The following is a 22,300-nucleotide window of genomic DNA, read 5'->3' as shown; positions in this document are numbered from 1 at the left end:
AAGCCTCTAAGTTTGTGGTAATTTGTTGCAGCAGCAGTGGAAAGCTCATACAAGTTTTCACGGATATTTGTATTTGTTTCCCTTGATTTTCTCATCTTTGAAATATCCAGGGGTAGTCAAAACTTTTTACTTAACGTTAAGGACACCACCCACCTAATGTTTCCATCTCATGGGAAAAATCTATAGCCTCATCTACACAGAGGTCTGCTCTCTGTCCAACACACAGCTTAACCTTTTGATAGATTTTATTCTACTTGATGAATCAGAAGTTCCTTATGAACCACCATTTTAACACTGAAGCCGTATCTTTAGTCACTGTGGGCTCCAAAAGCATCTTATTGATTACAACCTTTGTTCTAAAAGCGCTTTCCATTTTAAAAGTGACTGATTCTAGGCCTTTAAAAAATGAGATATGATAAGGACCAGAATAATGAACATTGTTTGTATTATAAGTTGCTGTACTTACATATGTTGGTTACTTTACTTTTTTAAAACAGTTGAAAAATTGAACCTGTTATTTGAATGGTAAACAATGAAAATTATGTATACATGACTAGAGTTTAGTACTGTAATTAAGTCTTACACTGAAACGAATATGACACAGATTTAGTGTGAATAATTGCTATTATATGTAATTAGGAATAAAAGGTAAGGGGATTGTATAAAACATTATAATTACTGCTTATAATCATTATATAGCAGAGAAGGCCTTTCTGTCTCAATTGAGGAGAAGGGAAAGGGAACTGGCAAAAAGATTCTCTTGGACTCCTCTTGTGACCCCTTGATTCCTAAGTCAGGGTGCCAGGTAACCAGGCCTCTTAGGCAGGGCCTCGCCCCCCAGGGATTTCAGGGGAGGTGTGAATGTCTTCACAGGGCAAATACAAGAGTGCTGGGAATGAGGTGGCTCAAGGTGGGCCAGTTCCTAACACTCTGCTGTGGGAATAGCCCCTTCTTCATTCAGGAACATGGGAAATGAAAACCGGTTAGGTTGGCTCTTGGGGTCCCCAACAGTTGGTCGAGACAGTGGGGCAGAGGTTCCAGCTCTGGCCTCCCTTCGCCTCCAGGGGCCCCCTCAGTTCCTTTGACTGCGTGTTTCTGTGGGAACTCTGGATACCCGTTTTCTGCTTCACTGGCTTCTCCCTTGCTCTCGCCACAAATGGAGAGAGGAGGCTGAAGGCTTGTTTTTTTCTTTCTCTCAGGGATTTTACTTCACAAAGGTGAGATTTAAAGGAAGGCCTCTCCCCAGGGCCAAAATTCTCCCACTACTGCTTGAAATTCTATTCATTTAAAGATGAATTTGAATGGATAAGCAGCACCATCGGTGGACCAAAGGCTGTTATTGAGATGATTGACCCTCACACCTTGTTGATGATCGTAGCTAACATGCACTGCGTGCTTAGTATGAGCTAGACACTGTCCTGAAGGCTTTACATGAATTAACAGATTGAATCTTTACAGCAACAGTATGAGGAAGGCTCAGAGATGTTCAGTAACGTGCCCCAAGTTACTCAGTAATGACGAGGGGAGGGCCAGGACCAAGTCCAGATGGGCCATATGGAGCAGGCCCTCAGCCACTGAGCTGAGCAGCCTCTTCTGCACCCTTCGCGAGGGTTTGATTTAATTTGATTGCTCTCTTCTAACAGCTAGCAGCATTACCTGCAGTGGATGATGGGTCAGGTAGTGGGGAGGTGTGAAGGTGAAGACGATGAGGGGACATGTCTCTGTGTGGGGGGTTGTGATGGAGCTTCGGAAAGTGACTTGGAGGGGCATTCCTTGCTGTCGTCATTTTCCCACCAAAAGTACTAAGAAGCTCACTCATAAGCATCTTCATATTTCTGACCTTAAAATCGGTTCAATAATGCAACCAAGAACCCGGCAAGTACTGTTTCTCCTCTTTGCTTCTCTCTGCACATTGACAGTTTTTCTTTTCTTGTAATGTTCTAGCTGCATAGAGCTCTTATGTATGTTTGTGAGTATATATGATAAATTCCGTGTTTCTCTTTAAATATTTAAATGTCATTTAAAATAGCTCTTTGCAAATATTGTTAAAGTAAAAGCCAACAAAAGGCAACTCTTTCTATAAATTATCTTTTTCTTCCTTTCACAGTACTGGCTGGATCCTGCAAAAACTCTTGCTGAACACAAAGAACTGATAAACAGTAGGTATTTAATCTTAACTTTGTTAAGTGTTGGTTTGAAAATAATATCATGTACATGATTGGTTGGATGTAGAAATGAACTCCGGAAGTAGAGGGGCAAAGAACAGGAAATGGGTGTTGTATGCTTTGCCAGTCTCTCTTCAAATTCTGGTTAAATGTTGGTTGATTAATACAAAGATCCACTCAGAGTCTTTAGTTTGGCCTAGAGGTATGCCCTGTCTTGACTTTGTGATTTTGCTATTTGCTTGACTTTAAAATTTGACCTTAAAATAGAAAAGGCAGAGAAGCGCTGATTTGAATAAAAAAAAAGTGGGGGGGGGGGGGAGAAGACAGGTAGCAGAGCTTTTAAAGAGCTTGAACTTTTCAGGTTAAGGAGTGGTTTTGTCATCCACACCATTAGTTTTGATGAGTTAGTAATTAAAGGGGTGGCAAAGTGGTTAAGAGCTTCTGCTGCTAACAAAAATGTCAGGAGTTCGAATCCACCAGGTGCTTCTTGGAAATTCAATAGGGCAGTTCTGCCCTGTCCTATAGGGTCACTATGAGTTGGAGTCGACTTGATAGCAATGGTTTTTTTTTTTTTTTTCTGGTGACCTGAAAGAATTACTGTGGTTTCAGAAAAGGCCTCTTTGCTTTCTAGGGGGTAGCACTTGATTTTATCAATATGAATGTTACTGTGTGATTCAGAGTATAATTAGGTTATATTCCATGATGTTTTATTTTCATAATTCAGGTTTTTGTTTATGAATACACACACACACAGAGGCTCCTTAAGGGTGCAAAAAAAAAAAAAAGTTTTGTTTTAATGTGCGAATTACTGCCAATCAGATCTTAGTAGGGGCTTTTCTGATCTTTCTTACCCCAACAACACTGAGCCTGTACTTTCCATGTATGAGCTGTTTCCCTGTGGTTGTGTGGTGCTTCATGGGCCCCAAGGGCAGGAATGTAGCTATGCCTCAGAAAGGAACTGGAAACCAGAACTGCAAAACCAGCAAGTACTGTTTCTCTGAATATCAGCATCATTTTTCTTTCTTTCTGTGGACTATCTTTCTCTGCTTCTCCATCTCCATGGTAGAAAGCTCCAGAGTTTACAAGTTTTCACCCCAGCAGCAGACAGAGACTGACTGGCTGCTTCTGAACTACAATTCCAAGTTCTAGGGAGGGTGAGCCTGACCAGCCCAGCTTGAGTTAGTAGCTCACCTCAGTATGCTCAGCTGCGTCTGGGCTTTTTCAAGGTCAAGTACAAACGTGGCTGTTAGGGATACAACCTTCTGGGTGTGGCTGGGGGTCAGGTCTTAGAAATGGGGACTGGTTTATGGGCTGAGAAAGAACCCTCAAATATTTACCGTACACACCATCAAGTTTGGCCTACTTGATCTACAGATGAGCAAGTCCTAATTCAGAAAGGTTTGGTAACCTGCCACAGATGACATACCTAATTGGTAGCAGAGGGACGAGCAGAGCCCTGGTTTTGTGACTCCTGGTACCATGTTCTTTGCAGGCTACTAAGCTGCCTGCCAAGTGCCAAGGGAGGCATGAGGTTATGTGTGATTAGAGGTGAATGCAGCTAATTTCCATGGCAAATGCTCATGCAAATAGTAGGCATTCTAATTTTAAAAGTTCTATCGTTAAATTATCGTTTAGGACCTAGAAATCTGAAGTTTTCCCAAAGATCTCCATATAACACTAAATATCTATCTTGCTTGCTTGAACCAAATACTTAAAAAAGACCAGTTGGAAAAGTAGAAAAATTTCGGGAATGATTATTTTAGAATAAACTCACAGGTTTTTTGAAAGAAAAAAAAAGTTAAGATTTCTATTCAGATAATGAAGAAAAAATGTAAATTATTTTACTTGAGTGCATCATTGAAGTGTTCCTAAGCATATGGAAAGTGTTTATTTCTTTACATGGAATGAAATATTCTATTTTTAAGTATCACAGTATAATCTGATAGCTTTCTCATCCTAAAAAACATATACTGCCAAATTTGATATAGAGCAAGAATAAAGCACGGATAATGTTATTAAAGAAAGTCGTAATTGAAGAAAACTTATATTTCACCTCATGAAACAGTTTTGTAATTAAGCCAAAAAAAACCAAACCCAGTGCCGTCGAGTCGATTCCGACTTGTAGCGACCGTATAGGACAGAGTAGAACTGCCCTATAGAGTTTCCAAGGAGCACCTGGCAGATTCAAACTGCCGACCCTTTGGTTAGCAGCCGTAGCACTTAACCACTATGCCACCAGGGTTTCCTGTTTTGTAATTAGTGAAGGAAAATGACTATCAAATATCCAATAGATTAGTAAGAAGGAATATCAGAAAAAATGACAGAACATTTGCTTGTCACCAGGATTCCCTTAGGTAAGTCTTGCTTTATTTATCCTTGAGCTAATGGGAGAATCCTTATTTTCATTAAAGGCCTCCAAATTAGTCATCACAAATGATAGGTTAAGGGATTCCCAGTTTCTGGTTACTATATTTTTTGCTAAAGTGAAATATTAGTTTTTACCTTACGTAACATTTTCTTAAAGGTGGAGTCCGTGAAATGATATGGATTTCTGCCCCCCCGCCGTCAAGTCAATTCCCTACTCACAGTGACCCTATAGGACAGAGTAGAACTGCCTCATAGGGTTTCCAGGGAGCGCCTGGTGGATTCAAACTGACAACCTTTTGGTTAGCAGCCTTAGCCCTTAACCACTATGCCACCAGGGTTTCTGGTATGAGTTCAAGATAATAAATATTTAGTAAACTACTTGGTGAGCACTTGATATTTGTAATCAGTGTTAGGAGGTCAAAAAGTATCTGGCTAGACATAACCTTGCTCCAATATATCCATTTTCATAACCTTTGATTGTTCTGTAAGACAGTGATGTATGTGTATATTTGCTCACACTAAAGGTGTTATAATTTTGTTTTTCCCTGAGAGGCTCTATGGGACAGTGGCAAAAAGCACTGAACTCTAGATATTAGCAACCTTGGCTCTCATCCCTGTGATCTTAGGCAAGTGGCTTAACTCCTTGGAGCTTTACCTACCTTGCATATGTTACCAGGTTGTTGTTGAGAATTAAAAGCGCTGTGTACATTGTCAAATACAATAAAATGGTAATGATGCCTTATATTTAGAACACAAGCCATTTCATATGTAAGTGCTTAGTGGAGGGTGGATTTGGGCTGAAAGTCTTTAAAGAAAATTAGCCAAAATGGAAGCTTTTTAATTTTTTTTTTTCTCCAAAATAACTCATCATATAATTGCTTAACTGCTCATCATTAAACACATTTGAAATGGCTTGGCTAGGTGAATGAGGTGTAATCTGTCTTGTTCCAGCAATTAAAGGCAACTCTGGCATCAGAGGAAGGCCTCTTCCCTTTGTGCATCATCGTGGCAGCATCTGTGCTCCTCCCAGCCCCTAGATGCCAGCCCATGGCCTGCGGGCACAGGCAGACCCATCTGTTCAATAGTACAGGGCTTGATTGACATGGACGGAGCAGCAGATGATAGACTTCCTGGATCTTCTAAATATTTAATAGTCTGAGCCTGCCTACCGTCAATGTTCGTGGGTAAAGGTGTATTTGTCAGAAATACAAATACAGGGATTAAGTAAACATAAAAGTCGAACATATGGAATGAACTCAGATGATAAATAATAACAAAGTTAAAAAAAATTAGTTTCTAAAAAAGCTCTAGCGTGAAGCGTGCCTTTTATACAGGAAACTAACAAGTGCAGGGCATGGGACCCTAGTCTTGGCTGTCTTCTGTATGCCAGGGACAGGGCTTTTGGGCTGCATAAACAACGTGTATATGTAATAATCATAATAAGTAACATACTTTGTATATTATAAATGCATTATATCTTCATTACTTGTTCTCTTTAGTTTCCTTTCTCTAATTTCTAGATTTGTGACTTTATTTACTCAGTTACAAATGAACATAGAAGTACTAGGATTACTTTATGTCAGTTACACAGTGACGAAGATGTGGGATCACTGGGCGTAGGTGGACTTACTTTCACTGAGGTGCATATTCACATTTTCTCATTTTTATTTGAGTGGGAGAGCTTTGGATGAAAAAAAAAAATAGAAACTGTGACCACCAATTTGTCCTTCAGGTAACAAATCTGTTTTTAAAACAAAACCTATTAGATCTGGTTATCACACAACTTAGAAGTATGAAGTTTTGGAAACACATAGGGCAGACTCATACCCTTTGGAATATAAATATTTCTAGTAAAAACATAATATGATGTGTTTGCCACCCAAGGGGTTTGTATCCTGTTGCACAATGTGTATTTGATTATAGTTTGTATTTGTCCACAGCGATACAATTCCAGGGTTTGTTTCTGGTGGCTTTTTTTTTTTTTTTTTTGTAGACCTAGTTCTTCTGTATGTGATGAATGAATGAGATGAGAAATATGTTCTTTAAAATTTTTGATTTTTAAATATTTAGATTCAGAAAAGTTTAAGAATGAAACAAATATCGTCCCTAATACTACCACACAGTGCCACTGGCAATTATTTTAAAAAAAGAAGAAAAAAAAAAACAGAAGAGGTACACATGATGAGAAAATTCTAACTATTAAAGATGGAAAGTTTTCAGTTTCTCTTTCCAAAGTTTGACACCGTTAGTAGCTTCTTGTGTATTCTCCCAGAAAAAATACATATGTTAACAGATATCTTACTTTTTGTTTTTTTTTAAACAAAAGGGACCATATTTCTGTACTGAAGAATCTAGACTGCACGTATAGATCTTTCCACATCAGCATCTGTAGAGCTGCCTCCATCCGTTTAGACAGGTTCAGGGTATCGCGGACACATTCTCTGAATGACTTCAACGTCTACCAACTGTTGAGCATTTTAGTCATCTCCAGCTTTTTGTAGATGTGTATTTTTGAATGCTGTAAAGTGACAGGCTGATGATTTTTAAAATTATATATTTGATTTTATTGAAAAGCTTTCTTCATCAAAATATACATGTTGTAAAAAATTTGAAAAATGGAAAAAACAAATAGTAAATAAAAATTGCGCATAACCTCACCAACCAGAGATAAGAACCAGGAATGTTCTGGCATATTTGATCCTATCTTTCTTCTGGGTTTTTTCTGTACATACATATGTATCTGAATCCACGCAGTTCTGAATCCAGCTTTTTTCGTTGTGTTTTCCTGATTCTTTAGAAATTCTTGGAAAGTATAATTTTTAGCGGTTGCATTATACTGTACTACTACTTTGACTAATTTATAATGTGAAATTTAACTAATTTCTATGTCTTAATTTTAGCTGGACCTCCATATACTTTGTATTTTGGTATTAAATTTTATGCAGAAGATCCATGTAAACTTAAAGAAGAAATAACCAGGTATGGTATTGACATTGCTTTTGAATTGTTATGTGTATGACATATGCAAAAGACTTTATTTAAAACAAAATTGCCCTTGAGCATTTGGATGTGTCTACCTGCCTTTTATAATGCATCTCCTATGAGGGTTAAATTAAAACTAACATGACATAAGGCAGATCAATGTCTAATGATAGATGTGTTTGAAAAATGGCACAAACTTGGGTGACATGATGATAGATTTTGCATCTGCTGTGATGGGATATTTTTGCATCATTATTGTTAAGGGTGCATTCAGCCGTTTGTATTCACAGAAAAGTTGCCATTTGGACTGCCTTAAGGAAGGGTATCTTGATGCTTTGTTTGCATATGTAAATATAAACTTGGAAAACCAATCATTTCTCTTTAATTGATCATAGCTTAAATATCAATCACCCAGGTGTTTCATTTATCTCTTTAGGAAGTCTAAAGATAATTATTTTAGCATTAGGAAGGGGGAGAAAAGACCAATGTTTTATAATGTATTATTTCACCTGTGTCACCAAATATTTTATGAAGGTGGAACTTCCCATTGGTAGTGATTATATTGTCAAAATCATCCTTGCTAATATTTGAGAGTCGTTTAAAAAGAGCAGATAATAGTGTCTGTGTAAGAAAAATAAATATCTATCTGTAACTCATTAGAGGATTTCCTGGGAGCAAAATTATATTAAAATTCAATTGAAGTCCTATACTTTGAAGTTGTCAAGAAGCCTCTCTGTGCCTCAGTTTCCTCAGCTGTAGAATCGGAGGTCTGCCTTTCTCAGGAAGTTTGTATGAGCAGTGAATGGAATACTGCATGTCAATCTCTTACACTTTTGCCTGGTTCATAGTAAGTGCTTGAAAATGTTGTTGTTAGTTGTCATAGAGTAGGCTTTGACTCATGGTGATCTCATGTATGTCAGAAGGATACATTGCCAGGCCCTGCAGCATCTTCATGATCAGTGATGTGTTTGAGTCCATTCTTATAGCTGTTGTGTCAATCTGTCTTGTCCATGGTTTCCCTCATTTCTGTTGGCCCTCCACTTCATCAAACATGATTACTTCATTCTTTCCTTACCTTGGCAATGCGGTGGAGTTACGTCTTAGATGGGCTGAGTTTCCCAAAGATACTTGATTTAGTACTAAGATGCACTACTACTTCACCTCTGTTTACCAAGTGTTAATGGTGAACAGAAATTTCTCTTCAGAATCCACTAATGACTCGTTAACAGAATGCGTGGATAACGTACAATCCTACAAGTTATTCAATCTAAGCTGTTTTTCCTTAAGTATTAGACCAGATCATGTAGTTAAAAACTGGATGACATAGTTGGCTTGCATTTAGGGACTATGATCTATAATTATTTATTTTGTTTTATTTTTTGCCCAAAGCAAGTAGCTGAATTTAGGTAAGTTAAATGTACATTTAATATGATATCACTATATACATATTTTTAGCTTGTGCTGAAGATAAAGTCCTTTATTTTCATGAATATGTTAATTTTAATGGGCAGGCATATTGGACCTGAAAAAGAGAGTCAGTTGCATAAGATAATCTTGGCAAAAGCAAAAAAAAAAAGATGCTTATATATAATTTTCACATATATAGTTTTTTTTTGAAAGTCATTATATCATACATATAGCTGGTACCTTTTTCAACATCTAGCCCACTCATCTTACTCCTAAATAATATTCCATAATTTATTGAATTATGCTCTTTGTGGATGGCCATCCAGGTTCTTTCTGTTTTTAAATATTATAGCTAATGCTGCAATGAATCTTCTCACACACATATATACATATATGATGATATTGGATACAGTATTCCAGATACTGGGAATGCTGTACTTAGGAAACAAGGCTAAGGGTGAATGGGATACATAAAAAAGTAAAATTTGGGATTATAAAAAAATAAGTTTAGTTATAACAGCTTGCAGTACCTGTTATGCTCTAAAATATTCCTGAAATAAATGAATTGGAGGTTCTCAGAGGTCTTATGTCCTAGCCACCACCCTCACCTGTCAGCTGGCCTCTTAAACATTTTAGCTAAGAATCCTCAGTACCTGACAAGGCAGTAAGAAATTCAGTAAGAAATAAATCCCTGGAACTTTTCCCATCGGTACTAGGGTTTCTTTTAGATTTATGAGGGATGAGCCTAATTCCTCTCTTCTCTGTCAGCCCTTCAAATAATTTGTGTCCTCATGTCTTAATCTTGTTTGAATTCTGGTTCAGAATATTATGACATCCTTCCACGTATTATGTGTTATTCATAGCTGTGTATCCTCTGCATATTTGATAAGCATAACGTGCGTGGTCCAGAGGGCAGGCTTTGGAGTCAGACAGGCAGAGGTTTGCATCCTTGCTCTGTCCCTCACTGGTTATGCAATCTTGAGAAGATTCCATAGCCTTTTAAGGTCTCAGTTTTCTCAACTGTAAAACGAAATCGTAGTATTTCTTGAAAAAGGTGATGGGAGGAGTATGTTAGATAATAATACAAAGTACTTACCATAATGCAAAAAGAGTTAAGAGCTCAATAGATGATAGGGGAAATAATGGAAATAATAATTATTATTCTGTAATTTAAAAATATTGATTAAAAACTGGGGAAGAAAGACCAGGTTGGATAGGTCTCCTGCATTTAAGTCAATCAGAACTTTCTGGATGTAATTGTTCATTTAACTATGGAACATGCTACTACTGTCCTCGGGCCTGCATTTCTTAAATTTGTATATAAGGACAGTTTATTCACTCATTCATTCTTTCATTGAGTAACCATATGGAGCACCTACTATGATCTAGACAGTGCTCTGAATACAAAGGAAATTCAGTAATGAGCAAAGGGAGCTATGAGTTCAGTCCTCCTGAGACCCTATCTGTGATGCCACTGGCATTTTCCTGAACTTTTAAAGATCTAGCAACTCTTTCCAAAGAAGAAAATGTTAGTTCCAAATGACTGTTCATAGAGAATACTTTTTAGCTTCTAAAAACAGTTGTTTGATTTCTTTAGTTTTTTTTTAGTGTTTTTCAGTATTTTGTGGGGGATTGATGTCAAGTTCATCAATTACAATTTTTATAATACATATTCTTCTCTTTGTGACTAGTCCCTGGGTGATTTTGTGAGGATAATTTGATTTAGCTTCTTTACGAGCTGAGAAACAACAACAACAACAAAAACAAACCCATTGCCATCAAGTCGATTCCAACTCATAGCAACCCCTACAGGACAGAGTACAAACTGCCCCACGGGATTTCCAAGTTGCAACTGGTGGATCCGAACTGCTGACCTTTTAGGTTAGCAGCCAAACTCTTTGGCATTCACTTACGTATTTACTTCCTGCATCCCTGCCCCCTTCTTTGTTAAGTGAGGATAATGGTCCTCATCCACCTCAGAGTTGAGGTGAGGGCTCCATTCCGTTATGGATACAAAAGGAATTTGTGAACTTTAAAAAGCTATACAGATGTAAAGTGATGTTATTGATATTTGTTCCCACATTTTGATCATTGCTTTTAGACTTCTGAGACAAAAGGTTATTCCTGATCTTCTCTGTTACTTTCTATTGAGAATTACTGGGTACTTTTACTCTTTTTCTTCTTTTTAAGTCATACCTGCCATTTTCTCGAATTATTCAATATTATTTTATTGTTTAAGCATTTCCTCCTGTCCTTCACATTTAAAATTTTAGCCAAACCAATTAGGCTGCTGTGAATGCTGAAAACAATTCTGTCTTTTGTTACCTTCTGTGCACGTAGATACCCTTTTCTTAGATTCTTCTATTTCACGTTCAACTAGCACCAGAAATCGAAGTTCTACTAGCACCAGAAATCAAAGTTCTGCTGTCTCCATATGTTTTTATTTCCTCACCAGGGCCTCAAGTCATTAGAAAAGCGTACTTCCAGTATCTTTGGTGGGAGTATTCACGGCTGTCTTTGATGCAGGACTCTCATGGAGCCTTCTGATTTTGGCTCCTGAGTGAGCAAGATCTCTGTCTTGTCTTCTCCTTTGCCCACTTTTCTTGCCTACAGTAACTGCTAAAGTGTTAATGATCCTCAACGACTTATATATCCTTCCTGTCAACTCAAAAAGCCCTGATAACACAATGGTTAAGTGCTAGGCTGCTAACCAAAAGGTCAGCAGTTTGAACCCACCAGCAGCTTCGCTGGAGAAAAGACCTGGTGATCTGCTCATGTAAAGATTAAAAAAATCATGTAAAGATTACAGCCTAGGAAATCCTATAGGGCAGTTCTACTCTGTCCTATAGAGTCCTTATGAGTTGGAATCGACTCGACAGCACACAACAACAGTGTCAACTCAGCTCTTTTCAGTGAACATCAGATAAAAAAAAATACGAGGCTGTTATTTCAAACCACTCACTTGTATTGTACCAGATGTAGTGCTGTGATAAGTATAGATAGGAAATAAGACCTACTGTTTTTCTCCCTGGGCTCACAATCTAGCTGGGGGAGACAGTGCATAGACATCTATATGTTAATTTACATAAAAAGATAACCGGTTATTGCTTTATGAACTATCTGCTTTATAGCAGAAAATATGTTTTGGAAAGCAACATTTCTTTCTCCAGTACAATGTAAATATGGTTTCAATGTAATTTATTGTTCAAACCCAGACACTGTATAATGGCATAAACTTAAACTGTCCCAGGCAAATTGGGATGTAGATTTACCCTAATTATAACCAGAGACAACCAAGGGCCCAGCATCCAATTATAGCTTTAACTAGATGACATAGAAGGTAAGCCTCATATCTCTGTAATTAAAATAAAATATTAAATTGTACTCTAAGTCTCATAAAGTGGACAAAATAAATTATATACAATTAATTTACAGTAGACCCTGAGATGCTAAGAAGTATTTATTTTAGAATATAAAATATGATTTTACTTTATCATAAATTTGTTTTTATGAAACTTATGCTTGCTATAATAAAGATTAATTAAATTCTTAATTAAATATAGTATACTTGGGTTTTTTTAATTTTAGTGGGGCTTTTGATGCAATGATTTAAATATCTCTGTTATCTTTGAAGGATTGTCCAAGAAAGTTTGAACAGATGTCTTTTTTCTTTTTCTTCATGATTTTCTCAGAGATAGTAAAGAATGTTTACAGTTTTTCCATTTCCATCCATCTGCCTATCTGTTCATCCATTTATCCGTTCATTGAGTTGACAAATATTTATTGAGCAGCTACTCTGTGCTGGGCCCTATGTACTGGGAATATAATCACCAATGTGATATGGTACCTGTTTGTATCTGTCTGTCTTTCTGTCTGTATTTCATCTTTGTTTCTTCATCTCCTCTGTTTCTCTTTCCCTTTTTTTTCTTTCTCTTGCTCTCAATTTAAAGCAAACTTCTGTGGGATCAGGTCCTTCAATTTATGCATTCAGCAAGGGATTTGACTATCTAGTCAGAAGTTATAAACAGTGTTATTAGAACAATAATAAGAACAGTGCATCTGTACACACTTCTTTAAAAAAATAATTAAAAAAAAACTTCAGGAAAAGAAATTCCAAGTTACCAAAAGAGAAAAAGGGTAGTCAAACACAAGTCTCCAGCAAGTAGCAGTAATTCTTGTAAAATGTCTATTTTAGAAGCTTTTGCATTTACGTTCTCTTGATGTCACTTTACTGTTCTTTTTTGCTCTCCAAGAGAAGCACAGATTATCACTACAAAGTGGACTTGGTGTCTAAAATGAGGGCACGGAATATTCAGAGTATGGAGGATAGTGATGTAGGACTGGAAAAGTAAATGCAAGTTGGGGGGAGAGGGCCGATCAATGGCAAGAGATTTGGCTCAAGTAGTGAGCAAGTCTTATGAGCTGTCTTAAGGGGCTTGAACTTTATCCTGATGATGAAGGGGGTGGCATGATCCTATGTATATGTTAAGAACCCTATTTACCTCTCAGGAAGGTTATTTAGAAGGGAGGTGAGTATGGAAGATGGCAAACCAGTTAAAGCCAGATAAGAGGCAGGTTTAGAAATCCAGGGAGTAGTAACCTTGACTAGGGGAATGTAGAAGTGTATGGATTCCAGAAACAGGCTTGGTGATTGATTGTGGAACTGTAAGCAGAGGTGGTTGCGCATCGTTCCTGTGTTTCTCTAACTGGGCGTCTGGAGAGTGGTGGTGCCCTTTACTGAAATGGGCATTGGGAAGACACAGGGCATTGAGCAGGTCTTCACTCAGGCCTTATGTTTGCAGTCAAAGTTGATATCAATCTTCTAGAAATAATCATTGTAACATCTAACAATTTGGATTCTCGCACTGAGGGTTGTGAGCATTTGGAGAAGTTTATCACAGCTGATTTTAAAAATTCACTTCCATTTTTCTTCCCTTCCCAATGACAGCAAGAATCACCTTGCAAAGAAAGAGAAATCATGAAATGACAGCCTGGAGTGTGTGTGTGTGTGTGTGTGTGTGTGTGTGTTGATGGCTGAGGATGGCATTGCTGGTTCATTGTGTTGATACATGAACTGTGGCCTCTCTCATCCTACTGGCAGAAAGCCTGAATAAGGAAAAAAGCTAGTCAAAGTTGGTAGCATCCTGATTGAGAGAGTTTTAGGGTCCGATTGCGAGGTTCCAGTTCTGGCTTTGCCATATAACTAGTGGTATGAGATCTTGAATAAGTTACTTCATCTCTCTGTGTCTCAGTTTCCTTATCTGCAAAACAGATGAAAATAGTACAGGCCTCATTTTGAAAGCTTATGTAAGTCATAGTATGTAACCTACTTAGAATGAGTGACTATCTTTATAATGTTTAGAACAGTGTGTGGCACTGTTTCTTTAGGCAGTATGGAATGAGAAAGCTCCAGATAATGGGTAGTTTTAAGTGGGAAGATTAATGGAATTACACTATAATGACCTTTTCATCCTGTCGACATGATTTTAGTGTCTGTAGATAACACTGGTAATGTATGTTGGGTCCTTGTGATTTGTTCCTCCTGGTAAGAGCATGTCACAGTAGTAGTGGCAGTAGCAGTAATGATAATGGAGATAATAGCTTATATTTAACCTACATATCAGGTGAGGAGACTAGCTTTTAGCGAAGTTAAGCAGCAGCCCAAGGCCACAGAGCTAGTGAGTAGTAGGGCTGGGATGCAAGCCAGGCAGTGTGACTCCAGAGCCGTACTTTTAACCACTACGCAGGAAGGTATGTTCAGGTAGTCCCTGTTCACTCAACAGCTGCCTCGGAAAAGAATGGAAAGTGGCTTTATTTTCATTAAAGGTGACTGGATGCTACCTTGATTATCAGGGTCTAAAACTTCGGGTTGGGTAGTGTAGGATATCATTAACCTATTTTTTCTATTTCTATTTTAGATACCAATTTTTCTTGCAGGTGAAGCAAGATGTCCTTCAGGGCCGGCTGCCCAGCCCCATCAATGTTGCAGCGCAGCTTGGAGCTTACGCCATCCAGTGTAGGTTCTGCTTAAGCATAGTTGCTTCAGAAATGTCTGGAGAAAAATAATAGAAAATTTTTTGTTGTTGTAAAACATAGATAACATTTGCCATTTCAACATTTTGCACGTTTATAATTCAGTAACACGAATTACATCAATAATGTGCAGCCGTCACCAGTATCTGTTGCCGGATTTTTCATCACCATAAACAGAAATTCAGTACTTCCTAAAAAATGATTCTCCCTTTCCCCCTCCCTTCCTGCCCTTGGTACCAAAAAAAACTCCTCAAACCTGTGGTTGTCAAATTGATTTGAACTCACAGCAACCCTATAGGACAGAGTAGAACTGCCCCATGAGGTTTCCAAAGTTGTAATCTTTATGGAAGCAGAATGCCACATCTTTCATCTATGGACTGGCTGGTGGCTTTGAAGCACTTTCGGTTAGCGGTGAAGCACTTTAACCATTGCACCACTGGGGCTCCTTCTGCCCTCCGTAACCACCACTGAACTCTGATCTCTATACATTTACCTATTCTAGACATTTCATCTTAGTGAGGTCATACAATATTTTTTCTTTTGTGATTGAGTTACTTCATTTTCAAAGTTCATCTATGTTGCAGCAATTCCACTCCAAGGTATATATATATACCAAAGAGACTTGGCAACGGTGATACAAACAGGCACATGTACACCAGTGTTCATTGCAGCACTATTCACAATAGAGTCAAAAGGTGGAAACAGCCCAGGTACCCATCAACAGATAAACGAATAAACAAAATGTGGTTTATGCATACCATGGAATATTACTCAGCTATATATATTTATATATATATATATTTTTTTTAATAAAGAGAAATGATACCCTGATACATGCTACAATATGAATTTTTTTATTTTAAGCAAGTGTGTATACTAATAATCTTATCAAATGACACTTGGCCAAAAAAATTTTGAATTTAATCAAAATGCAAGTTTTAGTCAGTGTCACTTCAGAAAAGGTAAAAATGGAACCAGTAATATATGCCTTATTGCAGGTTGTGTGGATTTTTAGCCTCAGGAATAGCATTCAATTCTTTATTAAGTGAAGCGGAGGGCCTAAGAATATTTTTTGCTCTACGTCTTGCCTCAGTTCACTGACCCAGCGAGCTGTTACATCTCAGAGATCATGTCACTTCTGCCCAACTGTGATGAAGACCCTACACGGTCAGGTGCCAACGCCAGGTTCAGAGTGTGGCACACATTTGGTGCTTGGTACACTTTCGCTGTAGGCATCCATGTGTTAGACGTGGGGGCAAACCCTGGCTGCATTGTCATTTTGGAAACAAAGAAGCAAACAAAAAAAACAGTTGCCATTGAGTTGACTCTGACTCATGAAGCCCCCACGCGTGTCAGAGTAGAACTGTGCGCCACAGGATTTTCAACAGCTGGTTTTTCAGAAGTAGATCACTAGGCCCTTCTTCCAAGGCACCTCCAAACTTTTGGTTAGCAGCTGAGTATATAACAGTCTGTGCCACCCAGACACTCCTTTGGAGACTAAAGTGGTATTTCCACTGATAATTACCGAGCACCTGCTAAGAATCAAGCTACGTGGGGAGGAAAGGAGATGGCACGGTCCTTCCTTTTGTGGCACATGCAGACCACCAATAATCTAGAAAATACATTCTGGTGAAAATATCATGTTGATGAACTGGCCTGTGTCTTGGAAGGTGGGTTAACGTAGGGAGGAGAATTTTTATAAGAGATAGTGAGTTTTCTGGTTTCATTTTCCTTTGTGTAAACCGTAATGGGGTTATGTGTAGTGGTGTATTACATTTCCATGACCATTATTTGGGCAAATACATTTTGAATCACATGCACTATCTCCTGGTGTCATTATCTGAGAGACTATATTGAGGTCATGGTTGTTTCTCACCTCTAGCATTTCTAATATTCGTATTCTAAATTCTGTTTACAACTGTTAAGTTTATATAACTGATAAGAATAATTTATATTAAAATGATGATAATTATATTCTTTTGGAAACCCTGGTGGCATAGTGGTTAAGTGCCACGGCTGCTAACCAAAAGGTTGGCAGTTTGAATCTTCCAGGTGCTCCTTGGAAAATCCATGGGGCAGTTCTACTCTGTCCTATAGGGTCACTATGAGTTGGAATTGATTCCACGGCAATAGGTAAATTATATTCTTTGGGAAAGCAAAAATACAGAAGTTATGTTTTTAAGTCAGGATTTTGTTTATACCATCCATATTTATGTTCATCAAAGGTGTTTAAAGATATTTTGATTATTACTTTATATATGAATTTATTAATAATTAGGCATTTGAAGAAAAATGTTGCAGCATGGTAGGAACATTTCCTATTTCTAAAATGCAAAAAGTTGGTTTTTTTTTTTCTGTTTTTGTAGCTGAACTTGGAGACTATGACCCGTATAAGCATACTGCGGGATACGTGTCAGAGTACCGTTTTGTTCCCGATCAAAAGGAAGAACTTGAAGAAGCCATAGAAAGGATTCATAAAACTCTTATGTAAGAATCACATTTTATGTTGCATTATCCACCACCCATTTTCTTATGCTCTTGGCAGGCATAAGAGAAATTTGTAGAATGAAACCTAGAATGCCTTGAACCTTCTAGTATTAATTTCCTTATTATAGTTTCTTTACTGTTTATAGCACTAAAATGCTCATAGAAAACTCAATTTATAAAAGCATAAAGAAAGCAAATCCCTAGTACCTGAAGACACCTGGCATGATATTTTTCTTTAATAACCTTTCACATCTCCCTCTATGCATAACTTTCCCTAAAGAAAATTTATTTTATTAGATTTATGTGTGTATGACTTTACATTTTGTGAGTTTTTCTTTTTTTTTTTTTCAGTTACCAGGACTTTGTGAAATTTATTTTTTAACTACAAATATGTTTCTTAACTATAAAAATTAGCTACAGATGCTTTAATGTATTCTGGATTTGACCTGTCTTAAGTATATAAATTCTTCAGTTATAAATAAAGCCCTGTTCAGGCTATAGCAACAAATCCAGAAATCATGATGACACCAGTGTGGAGCCTCTGAGGGTATTATGTTAACTCCACCTGCACTTGTGAGAATATACATGCTCCCCTAGTAGGATTTTCAATTAATGGCCTGCAGCATTCAAGTTATAATTTAATTATAGTTATTTTGGTTAAATCCTCTACACTGATTAACTTTGCTTTATTGCCTCTTATGTAACATTCCCTCTTGAATTTGCTTGGTTTTGTATCTATTATAATTACGAAAAAAATGTAGGATAAATCTGGTGAACAAAAATGTTTGCCTAGAGGATCCGTTTCAGCGAGTAGAAGCATAAGCCAATTGCTGAATTGCAATCAGAGAAACCAAGGTCTCCATCTTATATTAGCATGTGCTAAAATGCTCTCCGGCCTGATTATAGAGCCCTTTATCTTAAGGTTTCGCTAAAGTGAATTCCAAGAGGGTGCTTATTACAACATTATGAAGGGCGGTGTGTTTGGCAGATTCTGAGAATACTAATTCTACTCGAAGTTTCAAAGTACAGTTTTATTTTGAAATTATCAAGGAATTGTGGGTAAAGGCCCTTATGTATGTCTTACGTGATAATGTTGACATGTAACTTATTTCTGAGAGAATACAGCTTGGTCACGACTTGGCAGCTGTCTTGTATCTAATTTGTAATGAACATTCTTCACGGATATCAAAAGTCTGGCGTGTTGCTGGGTTTCCACAGCACCATGGCCAAAACAGGAATATGTCGATATGGAAATGCACCAAAGCAAGATTTCTTAATTTTTTTTAATTTATAGCTCTTTTTGTTAACCATTAAAATTCTGTCTTTCTCCCTCTCTCTGCCACACACACACACACACAATTTTCTGTATATTATAGCCAATGAAGATTTCAGGAAGGTTTCTGTACTTTGTATGAAAAAAATGATAAGTAGTTTTACAATTTCCAAATATGAATTAAAGCATTTTCAAACCACACGCATGCTCAGGAGATGTTGCTGTGACCCCAGTTGAGTTGCAGGGGCCCATTCTCTTCCCCAACCCTACTGCTTTATTCCCTTCCGTCTGATGGAGAGCTGCTGGTGCAGGAAGACATTTTCCTCTTTGTAAAGGGCATGCTTTTTAGTTTGAGTGCTTATATTCTCACCAAGCTCTTTAGGGGGTTTTGAAACTGAGGATTAATATATATTGTGACATTGGGGACAGGCTATAATGAGCACAAATAGATTTAGTAAATGAAATTAACTTAATGTAAGTATCACCTTTTTTTTTTTTTTTTTTTTAAGTATCACCTTAGAGTATAAAATTTTGTCCCCAAGAAGGCAGGGGACCTTCTTGAAATATGAAGACTTAAATTTGCATTAGCACAAAGGATTATTTATTTTTCCAGTGACTGTAATGAAGTTGGTTTACATTCTCTGTGAGTGCCATAGCTATCAGTAAAGTAAGTCTCTTTGTTTTTATGCTGGGGATAGGGGTCAGGCTCCTTCTGAAGCAGAGCTGAATTACTTGAGGACTGCCAAGTCCCTGGAGATGTATGGCGTTGACCTCCATCCTGTCTATGTGAGTAACATTTAATTAACACAAAATATCTTAAGCTGATGACATTTTTCTTAAAAAGTCATGGAGACTCCTAAAGGAAAGCCGCAATCCTGTTGTTTAGCAAGCCGATGATACTTTTGCCTCTGTGTTTTTTGAACACAAAGCATCTCATGTGTGGATTAAACCCTAATGAGTTTTGCATAAGTCTGTGATTATATTTCCATGTGTAGAAAACAATTAACTGGGCTTGAAAACACAATCTGGATAATAGCTCCAAAGGGCTTAGCCTAAATGTCAAAACAATTTAAGATTAGTCTGTAATTGATTGTATTAGACAGAAAACATGAGGATTTTCCAAAAATAGATTTTATGGCTGAAAAACGTTCATAAAATGACTTGCCAGGTAAGGTGGGCATTAGGCAGCAGCCCAAGGTATAGCTTTTGGTGGTTCTATGTTGGATGTGCAGTTCTGTCAATTTTAGGGTTACTACCTACTGTAGGTGTCACTGCACCACTAGAAACATTTTGCAGATCTTCTTCGGTAGCTGCTGAAAATTTGCCGAATAGAGCCAGTGAGCAATTACAGTGAATCTATGTGAGTGTTCTGGGTCCGGGCCTTAGATTTTGAGCCAGTTTTCTAAAGCTGCCAATTGATTATTCTGTGCCAGTGAGATTGAAATGCCATTGCCTTTGATTTTATATGAGTTTAGTTAGCAGTAGTTACATCTGTTTATTTGAAAAAAGGAGTCAAGTGTCTTACTCTACAGGATATGAATTGCTAAAGATTACAGAGAGACTGAATTTTTCAGCTGGATCATGGAGCTCAATTTTTAAGGAACCTTGATAAAACTTCCTGTAATGCAAATAACTCACTCATGCATTCATTCTGTAATATGTCTTTTGTTCATCAGGGTTTCCTAAAACAAGAAATCATCTCACATTATTTTGAAGAGTTAGAAGCATTCCTGGGTTTGCAGTTAATTTGGTGATAAAGGTCGCAGATTTGGGGAAGTAGCGCTTCCCTGATATATTGCACTGCCATCTCATTAGAGTTTTCATATTATTGTTTGTTAAGAATACCTCTAAAACTTTCCCTCTCAGGTACATTAATCTTTTAGGTTTCCAGTGTTTTTTTGTTGTTCGTTTTCTTTCAGTATCCTATAGGAACCTTATAAAGAGAGATTGTCCTGCGAAATGCTTCTGCATTTGTGTAATGTTTATACTAATTCACAAACATTTTTTTGTGGGTGATGTAAATTTATGGCAAATGAGCTAGATTCCTTAGAATTGTCCATATATTCTTTTAAGATTAAATTTTTAGAGCTGGAAATGGGCAACAGCTGAAATTCTTCCAAAGCATACTTGTTTTCTGATGTTCCTTGGGAATATAATTTTGCAGACTGCTATTTGACCCTAGACTAGAAACATCATTAGAACAAGCAGACAGTTCTGTACACGTCCTTGGTGCCCACTCTGTTGGTCATTTTTTTTGATTGTTTTAGGATCCCATTTTCTTCACTGGGGTCTACCATTGCCTGGAAATTAAGGGTCTTTTTAGTCTTAGAAAGGAAACCTAAAAAAAATTTATTTTTAGTCTTAGAAAGGAAACCCTGGTGGTGTAGTGGTTAAGTGCTATGGCTGCTAACCAAGAGGCCGGCAGTTCAAATCCACCAGGTGCTCCTTGGAAACTCTATGAGGGCAGTTCTACTCTGTCCTATAGGGTCTCTATGAGTTGGAATCGACTTGACAGCAGTGGGTTTGGTTTTTGGGTTTAGTCTTAGAAACCCTAGTCAGGAAACCCTGGTGGCTTAGTGGTTAAGTGCTAAGGCTGCTAACCAAAAGGTCAGCAGTTTGAATCCACCAGGCGCTCCCTGGAAACTCTATGGGGCAGTTCTACTCTGCCCTATAGGGTTGATATGAGTTGAAATTGACTCGACAGCAATGATTTTGGTTTTTTTGGTTTAGTCTTAGAAAATGGAGCCCTGGTGGTACAGTGGTTAAGAGTTTGGCTGCTAACCAAAAGGTTGGCAGTTCGAATCCACCTGCCGCTCCTTGGAAACCATATAGAGCAGTTCTACTCTGTCCTATAGGGTAGCAATGAATTGGAATCAACTTAATGGTAATGGATTTGGTTTCGGTTTGAGTAACCTTAGAAAGGAGCCCTAATGGCATAGTGGTTAAGAGCTGGGCTGCTAACCAAAAGATTGGCAATTCGAATCCAACAGCTACTTGTTGGAAACCCAGTGGGGCATTTCTACTCCATTCCGTAAGGTTGCTATAAGTCAGAATTGACTCGATGGCAATGGGCTTTTTTATTTTGTGTTATTTTTTAGTCTTAGAAAGATGTGGCAGTCTGCTTCCCTAAAGATGACAGCCTTGAAAACCTTATGGAGCAGTTCTACTTTGTCCTACAGGGTTGCTGTGGGTGGTAATCAACTTGATGGCAATGAGTTTAGCCTTTACCAGAAGAGTTTATCTTTTTTAATTTTTAGAAGTCTTAAAAATCACAAGTGAAAGGTAGAGAGAGCATAATAGAGACCTATGAAAATCCCAGTGTGTGACTGCCTGCAGCCATCTGAATTTTCTGGAGAGGGTGGTGGTAGTGACCAGGCCTCACAATTGCCCACATCAGAGAGTGAGATCCAGCTGAACCACTAGGGAAACCCCTGATAAAAGCCAGTGGTTTTCAATCCTTGCCTGCTCAGGAGAATCGCCTGGAGGTTTTTTGTGCTTTTGATACCTAGGCCTCATCACTAGAGATTCTGATGTCATTGGTTTCCATAGCAACCAGGCATCAGCTTTAATTAGTGGTGAACACCAC

The 22,300-nt window shown here is 37.8% G+C and overlaps 1 protein-coding gene across 1 annotated transcript in view; it reads left to right on the top strand.

Annotated features, from left to right (window-relative positions):
- Positions 1-22,300, top strand: part of EPB41L4A (erythrocyte membrane protein band 4.1 like 4A) — a 325,161-nt gene that overhangs the window by 181,842 nt on the left and 121,019 nt on the right. Inside the window, exons 3-7 of the mRNA XM_064274891.1 lie at positions 2,108-2,159; positions 7,433-7,511; positions 14,840-14,937; positions 17,321-17,441; positions 19,413-19,500. Coding sequence (XP_064130961.1) covers positions 2,108-2,159; positions 7,433-7,511; positions 14,840-14,937; positions 17,321-17,441; positions 19,413-19,500 — 438 coding nt within the window. The remainder of the gene's footprint in view (positions 1-2,107; positions 2,160-7,432; positions 7,512-14,839; positions 14,938-17,320; positions 17,442-19,412; positions 19,501-22,300) is intronic.

This window comes from Loxodonta africana, chromosome 2 (genome assembly GCF_030014295.1).
Source record: "Loxodonta africana isolate mLoxAfr1 chromosome 2, mLoxAfr1.hap2, whole genome shotgun sequence".
In the NCBI taxonomy this organism is placed as follows: Eukaryota; Metazoa; Chordata; class Mammalia; order Proboscidea; family Elephantidae; genus Loxodonta; species Loxodonta africana.
This window is presented reverse-complemented; position numbering and strand designations above follow the sequence as displayed.